General features: G+C 45.7%; 1 protein-coding gene across 1 annotated transcript in view; it reads left to right on the plus strand.

The window, feature by feature from the left end:
- The window catches only part of col7a1l (collagen type VII alpha 1-like), a 76155-nt gene that overhangs the window by 54448 nt on the left and 3747 nt on the right, over positions 1 to 17960 (plus strand). The window contains exons 85-107 of the mRNA XM_029259475.1: positions 269 to 394; positions 534 to 605; positions 738 to 773; positions 2684 to 2743; positions 2832 to 2876; positions 3019 to 3054; positions 4432 to 4467; positions 4550 to 4606; positions 4785 to 4856; positions 5082 to 5153; positions 5457 to 5492; positions 6272 to 6352; positions 6443 to 6496; positions 6776 to 6829; positions 7099 to 7161; positions 7826 to 7897; positions 8025 to 8217; positions 8302 to 8596; positions 8882 to 9020; positions 13941 to 14057; positions 14902 to 14979; positions 15438 to 15491; positions 15824 to 15872. Of these exons, the coding sequence (XP_029115308.1) occupies positions 269 to 394; positions 534 to 605; positions 738 to 773; positions 2684 to 2743; positions 2832 to 2876; positions 3019 to 3054; positions 4432 to 4467; positions 4550 to 4606; positions 4785 to 4856; positions 5082 to 5153; positions 5457 to 5492; positions 6272 to 6352; positions 6443 to 6496; positions 6776 to 6829; positions 7099 to 7161; positions 7826 to 7897; positions 8025 to 8217; positions 8302 to 8596; positions 8882 to 9020; positions 13941 to 14057; positions 14902 to 14979; positions 15438 to 15491; positions 15824 to 15872 (1897 nt within the window). The remainder of the gene's footprint in view (positions 1 to 268; positions 395 to 533; positions 606 to 737; positions 774 to 2683; positions 2744 to 2831; positions 2877 to 3018; positions 3055 to 4431; positions 4468 to 4549; positions 4607 to 4784; positions 4857 to 5081; positions 5154 to 5456; positions 5493 to 6271; positions 6353 to 6442; positions 6497 to 6775; positions 6830 to 7098; positions 7162 to 7825; positions 7898 to 8024; positions 8218 to 8301; positions 8597 to 8881; positions 9021 to 13940; positions 14058 to 14901; positions 14980 to 15437; positions 15492 to 15823; positions 15873 to 17960) is intronic.

Below are 17960 nucleotides of genomic sequence, written 5' to 3' on the forward strand. Positions count from 1 at the left end.
CAGATATTTTACCCAAGAAAGCAAAATATACAATATTGAAGGTATTTTGTCTACTGTCCCAATGTACTAGATCAATGTAGGGATTTGAGTGCTCTATTTCTGCTCAAGCTCAGGATGTAAGAAAAGGAACGTCCAACACCTTGTAGAACTGAGAACAGACTATACATAGATACCGTTAGCTACAGGTACAGCACATGTCCAGGAAACTGCCTATGTATCTGCCTGTGTCTAATCTGTGTCCATATTTGCATCTCCCACTATGGAACAGGGAGAACCTGGAGAACCAGGACCCCCAGGAGCTCAGGGGATTCAGGGCATCAGAGGAAACCCTGGAATCCCAGGCACTCAAGGCGTGAGAGGTTACCCTGGTGACCCAGGGATCCCTGGAGTTGAGGTGACTAAGAGACCATTGAAGAATCTCAAATAAGGCTAGGTCATCTCTGATCATCAGAATTCCTCAGTGCAGAAAACTAATACAGGAAGTAGTCAAGCAAAAGTCTTCTCCTCATTCCGTATTCTCTCTGTCATACTAGGGCGATCGAGGGAGGCGGGGAAAGAATGGTTCTCCAGGACCACCGGGTACCCGTGGCCCCCCAGGGCCACAGGTATGGGGGCAGTCCTGAGAATTCACTTTGCTTTAGGCTTAACACCCATCTGGGATGTTAACTTTAACGTAAGTGCCATTTTCATCCTATTAGCTATGTGTCCTTCATCACCCTCATCTTACTCTCCTGTAGGGCCCACCAGGAGTCCCAGGTGTGAAAGGTGAAAAGGTAAGATATTTTTCAGGGTAATCGGTGAATAACTTTCTTTTACCAACCATTTTTACATTACATTAATTTGATGTATTTGTTGCTTTTCTCTAAAGCAACTTCCAATGAACTCTATGTAGTGTTATCAGCCCACACACCTTATTCACCAAGGTGACTTACACTGCTAGATACACTACTTACAATGTGTCACTCATCCATGCATCAGTGGAACACACTCTCTGTGTCACTCACACACTTTTGGGAAATTGAACAGCATGTTTCTGGACTGTGTGAGGAAACCAGAGAACCCAGAGGAAATCCACACAGACAAGGGGAGACAGACTGAGTGGGGATCAAACCCATGTCCTCTCGCACCAGCCAGGTGCTGTGAGACAACAGCACTACTTGTTGTTCCACCATGCCCCCCATTTTTTTCCTCTCATTCAATGTAATAATGTTTATTAAAAAGTTACATTTTAGAAAATATGAAGGATACTTTTTTAACTTGCCCTCATTTTGATTTTTTTATTTATTTATTTATTTAGTTGCGCTATGGCTTCTTTCCAAGGCAGCTTACAGGAATGGACCACATACACTCACCAGCCACTTTATTAGGTACACCTTGCTAGTACCAGGCTGGACCCTGTTTTGTTTTCAGAACTGCCTTAATTCTTCGTGACATAGGTTCAACAACGTGCTGGAAAAATTCCTCAGAGATTTTGGTCCATATTGACATGATTGCATCACGCAGTTGCTGCAGATTTGTCAGCTGTACATCCATGGTACGAATCTCCTGTTCCACCACATTCCAAAGGTGCTCTATTGGATTGAGATCTGGTGACTGTGGAGGCCATCTGAGTATAATGAACTCATTTTCATGTTCAAGAAACCAGTTTGAGATGATTTGAGCTTTGTGACATGGCGCGTTATCCTGCTGGAAGTAGCCATCAGAAGATGGGTACACTGTGGTCATAGAGGGATGGACATGGTCAGCAACAATACTCAGGTTGGCTGTGGCGTTTAAAGTTGCTAAGCTGGTACTAAAGGACCCAAAGTGTGCCAAGAAAATATTCCCCCCACACCATTACACCACCACCACCACCAGCCTGAAGCGTTGATACAAGGCAGGGTGGATCCATGCTTTCTTGTTGTTTATGCCGAATTCTGACCCTACCATCTGAATATTGCAGCAGAAATCGAGACTCATCAGACCAGACCAATCTTCTTTTGTCCAATTTTGGTGAGCCCGTGCAAATTGTAGCTTCAGTTTCCTGTTCTTAGCTGACAGGAGTGGCACTCGGTGTGGTCTTCTGCTGCTGTAGCCCATCTGCTTCAAGGTTAGGTGTTGTGCATTCAGAGATGCTCTTCTGCATACCTCAGTTGTAACGAGTGGTTATTTGAGTTACTGTTGCATTATCAGCTCGAACCAGTCTGGTCATTCTCTTTTGACCTCTGGCATCAATAAGGCATATTCACCCACAGAACAACCGCTCACTGGATATCTTCTCTTTTTCTGACCATTCTCTGTAAACCCTAGAGATGGTTGCACGTGAAAATCCCATTAGATCAGCAGTTTCTGAAATACTCAGACCAACCCATCTGGCACCAACAACCATGCCACGTTCAAAGTCACTTAAATCACCTTTCTTCCCCATTTTGATGCTCAGTTTGAAATTCGGCAGATTGTCTTGACCATGTCTACATGCCTAAATGCATTGAGATGCTGCCATGTGATTGGCTGATTAGATATTTCCATTAACGAGCAGTTGAACAGGTATACCTAATAAAGTGGCTGGTGAGTGTATAATTCCTCACCAAGCTATGATGATAAGCACTTAATGAACCTTGACAATGAAAATTTTCCCAAAGTAGTTCAGAAAACATAAATATAACTCAATCAGAAATTTTTGGTGTTTATGCATGGTTTCCAGGGTGACAGTATGCCAGGAGAACCAGGAGAGAGAGGTGTGGTTGGGCTCCCAGGCCGCAGGGTAAGATGAGCTGACCCTGGAGGATTGTGGGAGGAATCTCTACATGCAGTAACCCATTAACTCTCAAAGTGTCCTGCTAACAACACAGGGAGAAAAGGGTGCAGCAGGAGCTCGGGGACCCCCTGGATATTTTGTAAGTCTAAGACATTATAATTCATGAAAGATTCATAGTTAATATCATATATACAAATATACAGTTTTTCTGCTGCTTTGTGCTTTAATATGTGACGGAGGTATCCTCAGCTGAAATTGTTCAACCTTTTGCTCCATTGCAGGGTGCCAAAGGCCTTCCTGGTGCCAAGGGCGAGAAGGTGAGCTGCTTCTCCTCCAGTGGGCTTGGTGAGCTGGTGCTCACAGGACACTTTGCAGGATTTGGTGGATAACCAAAGATGCGGATCCAGTATAATGAGCTGTTTGTCAACCCTTGGCTTTAAATTTTAATGTCACTGAGATCCCCTTCAACTTCAAATTTGGGTTTATACACCGCTTGGGGTGCCTTGCGACGGACTGGCGTCCCGTCCTGGGTGTGTCCCCTCCCTCTCTCCAGCCTTACGCCCTGTGTTGCCGGGTAGGCTCCGGTTCCCCGTGACCCCGTATGGGACAAGCGGTTCTGAAAATGTGTGTGTGTGTGTGTGTACACCTTGATGGGGTCACAGCAGCACTCCGGATGTGAGCTTCTGCAATTGTCTCTCCTCCCTTCCATTGAAGTGTCAATCGGCCGTTCAGGCCTTTCTTCTGAGTGCCTTCCTTTTGGACCACTGTGACGCACTAGCTGCTGCTTGTTATTCTAGCCCTGGAGCGGGGAAGGTGTGGGCCAGGTAGAACTGTCACACGACATTGAAAGATGGGGACATTGCGAGGAACAGAGGAAATGGCTAATACGTGATTTGGAACCCTCTCTTCTCTGCCTCTTTTCCACTGAGGGGACTTTTGGAGGATAGATGTTGAGTTTGCTGAGCTGTGCTGACATTCACACTCACATCCGTCTCAGTGCAAGAGTCATATCTGAGCAGAAAAAATGAGCAAAGCTTCTTCAGCGCACTCTTCCTTTTCTGTTGCAAACCAGAGTGACCTGTGGATGTGTCTCTGCCTCTTTTCATCATCCAGCCATGCTTAACAAAGGGGGATTTATGGGTCGCATTGTCTTTTTTCTTGGTGCAGGAAAGAATAAACCAGCAAAAAAGCCTAACAGCAGCAAATCTCATTAAGCTTAATTTTTCTCTTATTCTCTTTCAATAGACAACAGACACACAACCAAAATACAGAGAAAATATATATATACATACTTACAGGAATATAGTGCACAGCAAAATTGCAAAAGGTTGCAATATTAACCCAGGCTGTTATGTAATACTGTTCAAAACATTCCAAAGGGTGATCAAATCTTACAAAAATTCATTACTATTACGATTTGGGTCAAATGCTAACTTTTGATAGTGCAAGTAACCAACCATCTATCTGAGGGAGCTTCAGGTGCACATCATGGCAATGAATGAATGAAGTAATGGTGAATTCTATACCCCATGTCATACAAAATATGAAATAAGCAAGACTAAATTGTTACAAGCCCTGGATATCTAATGCACCAAATTAGGAACTTTCTCAGATCACACTCTGTGGGCCAAAATGTAAAAAGAAATGACCATGGTACTCCGGTGATGCTGACACTCAGTACCCTCTGTTTGCAGGGTGACCGTGGACAGGCTGGGAGCAAAGGTGAGAAGGTAAGAGACTCTACTCATTTTGTTTCTTTTCAATTACGACCACTTAGTTTGCACACAACATTTCAAGTTTTTTTTTCACAAGGGGAGTCCCCTGACCACTCCTGGGCCGCATGGGTACAAGGGACAAAAAGGGGTAGTGGTGAGTACCTCAAACTTGTTCTTATTTTTCACTAAAGTCGCTGACAGATTGCAGTGAATCCAGAGCTGAGGATTTGGCTTCCAGGTGAAGTGGTTTCAGGGGAACAGTTCCTTCTGTGAGTCTCCTGCTTCATGATAGTGGCTTTTTAATAAAATCTTTAAATTTTTTTTTCTTCTAGGGAGACAGGGGCCTTCCTGGTTTTGATGGGGATAAAGGAGAGAAGGGTGAAGATGGACCTCCAGGCATCAAGGTACTTCTGAATTACTAATTGTTAATTGTTTTTACTGGCTCAGCATGACATATAACTTAAGGAACAATTAATCTAAGGTATTTTTACAAATACAAACATGCAAAAAAACTGAATGAATTCAGAAGAACTAAAAGATGGTGTGGAATTATTGAAAGATTTTTTAAAAAGGCTCAGATTAGTGATGGTCTGCAGTTTCCTGTGTGTTTAACTTATTCACTGTTGAAGGGGCTGAAAGGAGAACCCGGAGCCAAAGGAGCAATCGGGCCATTTGGAGCTAGAGGACCTGTGGGACAGAAGGTGAGTTACAGAAGGGCATGAAGACCACAGCATGCAGTGGACTATCTATCTGTAGGTGGATCCCACAACAACACATCCCTGGTGTACACAGCTCTTCTTTACCCTTTACCAACCCAACCTGAAAGGCCAAACACATCATCCAGACAATGCAGCAACAGAATAAAATGGAAAAGTCATCTATCTTAGAGTTAGGGTTGTACCGTAACTCAACGGTGCCAGAAACAATGCATTTAAATAAATACATTTGTAGGTTACTTGAGCCCACAGCTTTAGTGTTGAGTATTACCCCCTGTGTGATTGCAGGGGGACCCAGGAGAGGCTGGAGTTGATGGACAAATGGTAAGCTTTGCATCATGCCCTCAGACAGTTGTTTTTTTTTCTGCAGAAGGTCTTTATAGTCATACAGAAGGTTCTCCAGCGGTGTTACACAGTACAGTCATTCCCCGAGATACACCCATCTGAGTTTCGTTCAATAGCCCTACCTTGGCTTAAGAGGTGCTTCTTTGAGTTCAACAGACTGAATTTGGATTTAGTGCCTCCTGACAGCTGCCCAGTGTGAGACATTTACATTTGTAGTTATTCATTTAGCAGAAGCTTTTCTCCAAAGCAAAGTACAATGAATATTCACTAGTATTTAGCTGATGCCTTTATACAAACGGACTTAGTTTTAGATACAGTATACTGCCTACACTCATTCAACCATTTCTACAATAGAACAATGTTACAGTATTACAGAGAAAGTCATAAAGGGAAACTGCAAATTACGATAACTGATGTTAAATTCTGAAGGAATTGTGTCCATTGTAATGGTATTTGGAGATATTAGTATGCATGACTGTCGTTTTTGGGACTCAGAAGCACATAAAATTTTTTTACCATTGTTCCTCATTGTAATTATATCTTTAAATTAGAGAGTTTGAGAGTTTGATTTTCAGCAGGTTTTCCATGAATGTATTGCCTTTTTGAGTCAGGGGAAGGCTGTAAATGTGCTTTGCACTGAAATCCTGTAAAAATGCCACAGGGCTGCTTTTCAATTCTGAAACCAGAACTCCCTCAATAAGGTAAAGTCACAACAGGAATAATCATGTCCTTTCCTGAGCCGCTTTTCTTTCTTCAAGGGCCGCAGTGGCAAAGATGGACTGAATGGAGTTAAGGGGGCAAAAGGAGACAGAGGCCCACAGGGGCCAAAAGGAGAGCAAGTAAGGAGGGATGTTCTTTAGAGCCTTTGGTGCTGACGACTGACAGCTGCAGAGAAATACTGCCCTCATGGCCTCTCTGCTTGTCTCCAGGGTGACACAGGGGAGCCAAGCCCACCTGGGGACACTGGTGAGAAAGGAGAAAAGGTGACAGTCCTGTAAAGTTTGGCAGTCTGTGCTGCAACCCTCTGCCAGAACAAAGCATTCGTGTAAAAGGAGTTAATTTCAACGGCTAGAGTGCTCACAAATATGGCAGCGGTTCGGTGCAATTACACAGGGCGAAATCCTGCCTGACTCTATGAAGCAGCACTTTGGAGGATTTCTGCCAAGGTTATTTACTTTGGCTTACATATGTGCTGCCTGTGTCTGTACCAGATTGCTAGAACATTCCACTGTGCATTATTTTTGGCTTGGCTGTCTGTGCAGGGTGCCAGGGGCCTTCCAGGACGCCCAGGAACTGCTGGGCAGGATGGAGAAAAGGTGAAACTTCTGTTTACTGCCAATGTTCTTCATTAGGGAGGTTTTCATTCCCACACAGGTCTTTTCTCAGACTTGGACACATAGATAGCACCAGTATGACTGGCTACTTTGTGTTCATGCTTGCTGCCATCTTGGTCATCACCTAGTTGTCTTCATGCAGTCAATTCCACTTCCTCTCCAGATCTGCCACTATTGCTTTTGATATCTATGATATAATAACTCGGGTATCCTTCAGCAGCTGATTACTGGTCTTGTGTCTTATCTTCCAGGGGTATGCAGGGATTCCAGGAACCCCAGGTGCTCCAGGCCTTGATGGACTCCCAGGACAGAAAGTGAGTCTGTATCAAACAACAGATCATCACCTTGGAGGACCCTCCACGTCCTCCGCAGTCTTCACAGCCACATATCTCAGTTCAGTGGGAAAGACTGGAACACTCTTCCATTGTCAGTCATATGAGACCCCACTGTGAATATACACACACACCCCTTAGGGCTGCAGCTGTGAGCTGAACACTCATGTTCTGGTCATAAATCAGGCCGTCTCTGTTAGTATCCGCTCAGCTCTCACTTACAAACGTACTTTCATGTCAATCTGTTTATTCTTTTTATATCCATGTAAATTTTGCTCTTTGATTAAAAAAAAGGATTACCATATATTTCTTGCTCTAGCTGAATGATGTGTTATTATGAGCCGGTGACTTTTGGAGAGATTTGCACAGCATCTGCTTGAGAAAATCACATTATTTTTTCATTTCACGCAAAGGCCAGCTGTGGCAAAGAAATATTAAATTTCCATTTCATACTGCTGAGATACTAACAGACACAAAATGCTTTCAATATCTCCCACCATTGTAGTCCATCGGTCCTCATCAGCAAACCAGCAATGCACCCTGAAGTTCGGTGTTTAACAGTTTCTAATTATTCCAAAGATTTTAATTGACATTTTACTGGCAATGGATTTTTGAAGATGAAATTTGAATTGTTTGTGTCTTTCAGGGTGACAGAGGGACTGAAGGCAATAAAGGGGCTGATGGACCACCAGGCCAGAAAGGAGAAAAGGTGGCTCACGTGACTTGTGTATTGTCATGTTTGCAGGGGTGATATGGACCCAAGTGCAGTTGCACGGTGTTACTCTATACAGGATCAGTAGGCAGAATGCGTATTTGATGTCGTAGTGAGGGTTGCCAATGAGCAGATGTCAGTACAAGGAGAATATGAAGTCGTAGTCCGGGAAACAAAGCCAGTGGTCAGGGAACGAAGAGAAAGAGGAGACGGGGGACTGGGTTCGGGGAGGACAGGAGCAGGGCGAGGTAAGAACAGGAACCGGAACAGGCACAGGAACAAGGATGAAGAGGAAAACAAGGATGCAGGAGAAATCACAGGCGTGGGTGAGCGGATGGCTCAAAGAGGTTCCGCAATCTGGTTAGACCGGCGTTGTCCCTTTTATGCTCCGTTTTCTTGATCATCCACAGGTGCGTTGAGTCGCGATGAGGTCGTGGGCGTGACTGTACACCCCTGTACAAGCGGCACTGGCCGCTCTACGACCCCTGGGGGAATGCGCCCTTGGCTGAGGCGCCAGCCGGTCCGGGTGGTCCCTGTGGAAATCAGACACAAGAACAAGATCCAACATATCTTTCTCTGGGGCTCAACATGCTTCTTCTGGACCGTACCCCTCCCAGTCCACGAAGTACTGCAAGATCCCCCATATGCGGTGCGAATCCGGGAGTTCACGCACGGAATAAGACGGGACCCCTTTCGACCTGCAGCGTCAGGGGAGGAGCTGCATCCACTGGTGGTTGGTGAAAGGACACTGCTACCGGTTTTAAGAGGGACACATGGAATTTCAGATTCACTGGCATCTGCAGAGGCAAGTGGAGCCTATAGGAGACCAGGGTAACAAACCGGAGCACCTTCAACGGGCTGATGTGCCTGGGGCTGAGTTTCTTAGCCGGCAGTTTCATGTGGAGGTCCTTGATGGACAACCATACTCATTGACCTAGCAAAAGGGAGAGCAAACGTCGGTGTCGGTCCGCTTGTTGTTTGAACCTCCAGGTGCATTGCTGGAGATGGTCCCAGACAGCTCACCAGGCCTCCGCGCTGCCATTATACCAGGTGTCTACAGATGGTACATCACTGGAGCTGGAGTGCAAAGGGAACAACGACGGTTGATAACCTAGCACCCATTGAAACGGTGAGAGGCCATTTGTTCTGTGAGTCAACACGTTGTGAGTATATTCCACCCAAGGTAAGTACCGAACCCACTGATGTTGCTTGGAACTGCAGTAACACCTTAGAAACCGACCGATGCCTTGTTGCAGCCTCTCCACTTGTCCATTAGCTTGGGAGTGGTAGCCAGGTGTCAGACTCACCGAGACCCCTAACTTTTGCCCAAAAGTCTTCCAAACCTGGAAAGTGAACTGGGGTCCTCAGTCTTAAACAATCTCTTCTGGGAGACCACAGAGGCGAAACACCTGATCGAAGAGCAGTTCTGCGGTCTCCAGCGCTGTAGGCAGCTTGGGGAGAGGGACAAGATGGCATGCCTTGGAAAACCGGTCAATAATTGTGAGCACAGTGGTCTTACCATCCCATGGGGGAAGATCCACAAGAAAATTGAGAGCCACGTGAGACCAGGGATGCACTGGGATTGGCAAGGATTCAAGGAGTCCTACTGGCTTCTAGATCAGGGTCTTTGCTTGAGTGCAGGTATCACGTGTCCTTACGTAGTCCAGAACATCCTCCCTAATGGAGGCTACCAGAAGTGATGTTGGAGGAGTGAGAATGTCTTGCTTATCCCAGGGTGACCAGCAGCTGGGGTACAGTGTGTCCACTGCAGAAGTGTCGGCCTCATACTGGTACGGACATACTGCTTTCCTGGAGGAGTCTCTGAGGGCCCTGGTTCGCTCTCTTGTGCCTTCAATATGTCCCAGGTGAATTGCCACTGTACAGGAGCCAGCACACAGAGACGGGGCAAGATGAAGTCCGGGGTCTCCACGGCTGAAGAGCTCTTGTATACCCGGAAGAGAGCGTTGGCCTTGGTGTTCTTACTATCTGGTCTGTAGGACACTGTGAAACGAAACCTGGTGAAGAAAAGGGCCCAGCGGGCCTGTCTGGGGTTAACCTTCGGGCCTTCTGGAGGTATTCCAGGTTCTTATAGTCTGTGAGAACCAGGAAAGGGTGCACAGCCCCCTCCAGCCAATGCCTCCACTCCTCTCGGGCTAGTTTGGTGGCCAAGCGCTCCCTCTTTCCTATATCGTAATTCTGTTCTGCCTTGGACAGTTTACATGAGAAGTAAGTGCACAGGTGGCGCTTGGGTGGATCTTCCTGTTGTAGGGACAGCACAGCTCCTACCCCCATGACTGACGCATCTACCTCCATGACAAAAGGTAGCGTTGGGTCAGGGTAATGGAGAACAGGAGCGGAGGTGAATCGCTCCTTCAGGGCATCAAAGGTGTGCTGTTTGGCTTCAGTCCACCTGAGGCAAGTGGTCTTTCCGGCTGTGAGCAGAGCTGCCACGGAACTATAACCCTGAATGAATCTTCTATAGAAATTCGCGAAACCCAAGAACCTCTGCAAGGCCTTTACTGTCCTTGGATGGGGCCACTCCATCACCACTTGGACCGGATCCATGGCCACCCCCTCCTTGCTCTGGATGAACCCGAGGAAAGCCATCCGATCCTGGTGAAAGAGATGCTTCTCCGCCTTGACGAACAAACGATGATGCAAAAGTCACTGGAGTACCTCTCTTACAATGTGTTGTTCCAGGGTCCGGGAACAGATGAAAATGTCATCCAGGTTCACCAGGATGCATGATTTACAAAGGCCTGAAACACAATGGGCACGTTGGGAAGGCCAAAGGGCATAACAAGGTACTCATAGTGGCCTAGGGTGGTAGTAAAGGCCATCTTCCACTTGTCTCCCTCCCGTATCTGGACCAGATTGTACGCACTGTGGAGGTCCAACTTCGTGAAGACCTGTGCCCCATGGACTTGCTCAAGCGCTGCGACGATTAACGGTAAGGGATGTGGATATTTGACCGTGATACTATTTAGGCCCCGGTAGTCAATGCATGGATTTCTTACTGATGAAAAAAAATTTGGCAGAGGCTGGAGAAGTTGAGGGGCGAATGATGCCTGCTGCTAATTCTTCTGTTACATACCGCTGCATGGCCTCCTGTTCCGGCAATGAAAGAGGGTATACCCGGCCGCGGGGGGCGTAGTACCCAGAAGGAAGTCAATTGTGCAATCCCAGGGTCTGTGAGGGGGGCAAGTGTCGCTGCCTCTTCCTTGCTAAAAACCTCCCCAAGATCGTCATAGACGGCCGGAATCACCACCTGCTGAAGGTTCTCTGCACCCTCCACCGAAGTGGCTCTGCATGGTACGACTAGGCACGTTTTACTGCACTGGGACCCCACACGATGAGCTCCCCCCTTGCTCCAGCAGAACACCGGGTCGTGCTGTACCAACCAGGGGAAACCCAGGATGACGGGGTTGTCTGGGGATTTAATAAGAATGAACCCGATCTCCTCCTTATGGCAGGCCCCTACCTCCAGGTGGACCGGAACCGTGTGGGACTCGATGACCCCAGTGGCTGTCCATCCAAGGCACTGATTCGTAACGTTACATCACAAGCATATCTGGGCACTTGTCGGGATTCCGCGAAACCGATATCCATAAGGCACCCCACTGCACCCAAGTCCATCAGTACCCATGTCCGGACCTGATGCTCCCCCCACATAAACACCATCGGCAGTGTTAACTGTATGCTAAGTCCACAGAGAGCACTAACCTCGGGTCCAGGTCAGATAGGGCAGGAGGTGCAAAAGTTACCAGATCTACCGCAGTACAAGCACAGATGGTTCATGATCCGGCGCTGTTGGTCTTCGGGGCTCAGATAACCCTATCGAACCTGCATGGGTTCTGGTGTCTCACAGAGAGCATGGGGTTCGCGGTCCTGGGCCAGGTTGCCTGTGGCCACCGCTGTCTCAATGAACTGGTCCAGAGTCCAGTCCTCTCCATGGCACTGGAGCTCGACCTGGATCCGACAAGCCAGCCCATTCTGAAAGCTCGCCAGAAGGGCAGCCTTATTCCACCCACTTCGCTATACCAGGGTGCGGAACTCAAGCACGTATTCTGCCGCTGGGCACTCTCCCTGCTGGATCTCCATCAGCCGATCACAGACTGCACGTGGGGGTGGCAAAAAAAGAGTCATAAAGTGCTTTTTAAATGTGCTATAGGTGGTCTGGGAGAGTCTTTCCCACATTGCTGTGGCCCACTCGAGTGCCGGACCTGTCAGGAGTGCAATGATATACATGATCTTGCTCTCCGCAGACCCGTATACATGAGGCAAGCTGGAAAAGATGAGCTCACATTGCATAATAAAACCCCTACAGCAAGTCAGATTACCGTCATAACGTTCCGAGGTGGAGAGGCATGGGTCAAAATCTGGGATACACGGTGTAGACGGCGTCTGATCGTTGGTGCCTAACAGCGTGTCCTGGAATGAGAGCGCCTGTTGTAGATGGTTCCTTACCGCTGGGTCCGAAGTGTAAGGAGAACCTTCTGTCATGTTTGCCAGGGTGATGCCGACCCAAGTGCGGTTGCATGGTGTTACTCTATACAGAATCGGCAGGCAGAACGCGTAATCGTTGTCGTAGCGAGGGTTACTGATGAGCAGACCTCAATACAAGGAGAATCCGAAGTTGTAGTCCAGGAAGCAAAGCCAGTGGTCAGGGAACGAAGAGAACAAGGAGACGGGGGGCTGGGTTCGGGGAGGACAGGAGCAGGGTGGGGTAGGAACAGGAACTGGAACAGGCACGAGAACAAGGACGCAGAAGAAAACAAGGATGCAGGAGAAATCGCAGGAGATCACAGGCGTGGGTGAGTGGATGGCTCAAAGAGGTTCCACGATCTGGTCGGACCGGCGTCATCCCTTTTATGCTCCGTTTCCTTTGATCATCCACAGGTGCATTGAGTTACGACCAGGTGGTGGGCGTCACATGTATGACTTGCCTACTTCTGCAAGGCACAGAAGGAAGTTGATAGTATCTATCTTGGGATGCTGACTTGAAGCACTTAAGATAGTCCAAAAAAGTACAGGTGGTCCCCAATTTATGATGGTTCGACTCGCGATTTTTTCGACTTTATGATGTTGATCTGGCAGTAGACATTCAGTAGAAACTGAAATTTTGAATTTTGATTTTTTTTTCCGAGCAAGTGATATGCAGTCCAACAATCTCTTGTGATGCTGGGCAGCGGCAGTGATCCGCATCTCCCAGTCTGTCACGCAGAGGTATGTATTAGGTGTATAAATTATATTTTAAACTTGTGATATTTTTGATTTATGATGGGTTTCGGGGAATGTAACCCCATTGTAAATCAGGGACCACCTGTATAGAGAGACTTTCAACAAGTAGCATTAGTAACAGCATTGATGACATAGAGTTAAAAACAAATGGGGGAAAAATACACAAAGGCAGTGGAGGAAAAGAAACAAAACCAACTGGATGCATTCACTAGTTAACATTAATTATCATAATAACATAACAAGGCGGTTTCTATTCATTAATGCATCTATAATACTGTATGGCCATGTACCTGCGCCAGTTCACCTTTTTCTTTGCTGTTTCATAATGTACAGTACACAAAGCACAGGTTTTTTCTGGGTGCCCCAACTTCCCTGGGGACTCTAAATTGCCCGTAGTGTGTGTTTTAAATTGCCCTGCTGCTGACACTGCACAAATAGCCAAAAACCATGTCAAACCTTGTCACCACATAAACCTTATGGGATATGTTCCAGTAAACTTTCTGTTCACACATACAGTTACAGGACTATTAGATCTGTAGTAGTAATAGTGTTGATGTAGCATGAGCATTTTCTGGAGCAGTCAGGTTGTCCTCCATACCCCATGCAAGGTCAACAGGTGATCTTCAGCAGGTCAGCTAGTGTAAGTGGGGAGGAATAACATGTATGATTACTACACACAAGGACAGTTTGGCAAGAACCAGAAGGTGGGTGGGAAAACAGACAGTATAGCCAGGAGAAAAGAAAAGCATTGAGATTCTAATGTAGTGACTGAAGGGACATGACCAATTCAATACTTTCTCTACCGCAGGGTGCTGCTGGATTCCCCGGGTTCCCTGGATTTAAAGGCTCCATGGGGCCTGCGGGGCAGGATGGACCTCCAGGGATCCGAGGTCCTGTAGGTGCCAAAGGAGACCATGGACCCAAGGTTGGCGTTTTCGATTCCTTGGTGGATTGTTTTACATTACAAAGCAGCAAAATATATTATTTTGTTTTTGTTTAAAGCTCGGACGAAAGGCATGATGATTAAATTAATGTGCATTTCAAAAACAAGAGATTAGAGAAGTTATGTGATGCTTGATTACATCTAGCCCCATTCTAACATAGGTCATTCACAGAAGTGAAGCAATGCAATACAGCAGCAGCTAAGTATAGCAGCGGGGCAGCAGTGAGGGCATAATTAACCTACCAAGCCAGAGATATTTCTAATCAGATGGAAATTGGACTCTCCCATCTCATGCAAATTCATTCAATTAATCAAATTTATGATGAAGGACTCAACGAGGGAAGTGAAAAAAGCATCTGTCTATATCTAATGTATTTATAGTACTACTGTAGGTGTTACTCAGTATGGGAAAACTACTGGGATTAAGTTCTGTTTTACTAGTTATACATTTATATGAATGGAAATACCATTACTTTTGAGGCCACTTTTTTTGAAGCACAGATACTTTTGTAATTTCTTGTTCTTTGCTTTTGAAGAGGATATGATGGCCATGTCAAAGTGAGGATCTGAGGAACATTGTAAATCAAGCCTATATTAACCTAGAGGTGAAACATCATGTATGTCTTGAAGCAGTTAGGTGGTGCATTAGGGTGTTTTCCTCTGTGTGCATATTTATGTGTGTATATCAGAGTGTATGTGTGTTTTTCAGTGTATTTCTTTATGTGTGTACTGCTGTGTATTCCTGTATTCCTTTGTCTATGTGTTTTCTTGCATGTGGATCTCTGCATGTGTGTATCTCTAAGATGAGCTGTGTCTCGTTCCTCAGGGTGAAAGAGGCAGGCGAGGTAGAGGGAAGCCGTGCCTCAGAGGACTACCAGGAACCCCAGGACATAAGGGTACTACTGTGAGTCCAGCTTCAGGGCATGTGGAGGCATGAGAACATGTGTGCAATGTGTGTAGAACACGTTGTATGGACCCTAGCTGTCTGGATCGCACAAGCTCCACGCCAACACACCCTCTCCTTGGACACTCCACAGGATAGTCTTTTGTGGCTTTTTTGTAAACTCATTGCTTCCTACTTGGCACAAACAAACAGGAATAGTCAGTGCTAACTTAGGAACTATAAGAAAGACATAAAAGATAGTTTGACAATAGAACTTTACTTTTATTCATGTGTGAAGTCTGAGGTTTTGCAGGCAGCTGCAGTTGATGTTGACCTTGCGAAGGGATTCTGTATGAAAGCAGTCATTTAAACTGCCACAAACACAACTCCGGAGTCTTTTGTTGTCAGTTAGTTATGATATGACCTCGCAGTTTGACACAGAGATAATAAGGTAAATTAAACTCCTATGTGCCCTACAGGGACTGCTGGGATCAGAAGGACGGAAGGGGGAGAAAGGAGACACAGGGCTTTCTGTGAGTCTCCTTCATAGATGCTTGGTGGACTGTCATAACTCAGAAGAGGAGGGACCTTAGAAGATCTTTTGTGCAAACATTTTTCAAGTGCAAATTCAAGTTCAGGTTTAAGCTACAGTGGAGTCATATACATCTTAAGGGACAAGCAGTGCAAGGGCTAAGGATGTGGCGCAAACCCTAGTAAGGCGTATTGTATTGTTTTGCATTTGTTTTGTTGATTGTATGGTATGTTACCGAATATTCATTTTGCCCAGTATAAACACAGAAATGTGAAACAGGCATATGGGGAAGTGAAAGAAAAATGAATCCACTGTCTCTTGTATGTTGTGCAGGTTGAAGAGGTCAAGGAGCTGGTGAGCCACGAAGTGATGGCGCAATGTGGTGAGTTTCGTTGCTTTTATCGTGAGATCTCTGCAGATGGTGTGTGTGGGGTTTGGGTGGAGTGAAATTCGTGGTTAATTGGAATGAGGGAGGTGGCAACCTTATGTATATTCATCTATCTGACACTTTTCCCCAAGGTGACTGACAGTGTTAAGATAATTACAATTATTTACCCATTTACAATATACAGCTGGGTAATTTTACTGGCGCAATTATGGGGAAGTACCTTGCTCCAGGGTACTACAGCAGGTGAGATTTGAGAGTGCAGGACAAAACCCCCTTAGGACAATAGCCCCTTGGGATGAATAATTAACAAAATTTTATCCTTCTGATAATTTGTAGTTTATGAACACTTCTCTGAATTGTAAAATACTACATTTGTTATATAATGAGACTGAAATAAGGAAGGCATTAAGTATTGTATTCTAACATAGATTAATACTTGCATTATAAATTTACAGCTCACTGTTTTACATAAAATCATAAAATTATTTGTACAATCATGAAAAGCATAATAAAAAGAACATCGTATCAGATCTTTGAAAAATAAAAACAAAGCAATTTTAAAAACATCTTTGAGTGTTAAAGTTTATTTCAGTTTCATTATCTACCACCTGATGCTGTGTCCTACGCCATTCAGAAATTAACAAACACAGAGGAAGATTGTAATATTTTCCAGGATTGCTTCAGTATTAAATTGCTTAATTTACATTTTTTCTTCCAATTATAATGGTATTAAATGGCATTAAAGTGTAATGACAGAAAAAAACAGGGACTTTTGTAATTTTTTTATTTAGTTATGAAGGTTTTGTCCTACTTTGTGTTTCAAAAGAGGGGGTTTTTGTCCTGGGTGGGTTTGTCTGGACCCCGAGATTTGAATCAGCAGCCTGAGACCCAAAGAAAGCAGCTCTAAGCACTACTTAACCACCTTCAACTGCCCTTTCTACTGTCAATGCATCAAAGGCTATTTTCCTCCAAAAATGAGCACACAAAGCTGTGTCCAGAATTGGAATGGAGCAACAGGGGTCATGTACCCTTCAGAAAAAAATTGTGAAAAATAGCGAAAAAAAAAAATTGTCTGAAAATGTGTGCAATACAAACAGATCACAGAAAAAAATGAAAGTAGGATTCGTAAGAAAGATGTGAAGGAATTCTATTCTTTCTCGCTGTCCTTCTATGCAGAGTGTCGCACCTTGTATGTGGCACTTCTCCAATCATTTCTAAATGAGGTTACCAAGCACATACATGGCTCTCAGTCCGAAAAAGACACCTTGAAAATTTCATACTGAAGCCACGCGTGCGCACGTGTGTGTGTGTCTGTGTGTGGGTGCGCGCTTACATAGCTCTGGAGAGTGCTGTTCCTGTATGTTCTAGAACTCCCACTGAAGTGGGTCGGAACCCCCACGTGTTCCGCCATCTGGTGTGTTCTAGTCCTCAAAGTGGCGGGCGGCTGCGGACTGGACGAGGCAGGGACTCCGAGGTCACGTACAAACCCAGGACCGACGGGAATCAGTGTGTCTCCAGTAGTCTTAACGCTTTTGTCAGGGATCAAGCAGCCCACATTAAATATGATTAGTGACTCATTACCCTAGTTGTCAATTAACGCGCCGACGGAATCTGTTTGACTAGTAACTGTGAGAAAGTGCACGACTCGGGGCAACTTCGTTTCTGTGTGCTCCAGAGAGCTGAGGGAGCGTAGAGCAACTACCACTTTAATCGGAGCAGAGTAAAGCCAGTGTACTTTCCATTTCTTGACACGTCTAGTCCGCTGGGACACTTTTGTTGCCGTTGTTTTCCCCACAAGAGGGTTTTGTGCATTTTGAGACAGGAGTTTTGCTTGATTGCGTGAGTCCATCAATAACAACGTTCCCCTCTAAGGCTATTTTGCCTCAGGACAAGAGAGGACGAGGCCAGATTGGCGACGGGAACTGGTCTCAGACGACTGGAAAACCTTCAAACTTTAATATGTTTTTCACAAAGCTCGGTGTGTTATCGTGCGTGCATCACCGCGGGTTCGCTGCGAAGGAGCGCTGTCCACTCGGGTCAACAATCCACCCGTCAGCCAATCGCTCAGTTAGTCACAACGCT

Source organism: Scleropages formosus, chromosome 2 (assembly GCF_900964775.1).
Source record: "Scleropages formosus chromosome 2, fSclFor1.1, whole genome shotgun sequence".
Classification (NCBI taxonomy): Eukaryota; Metazoa; Chordata; class Actinopteri; order Osteoglossiformes; family Osteoglossidae; genus Scleropages; species Scleropages formosus.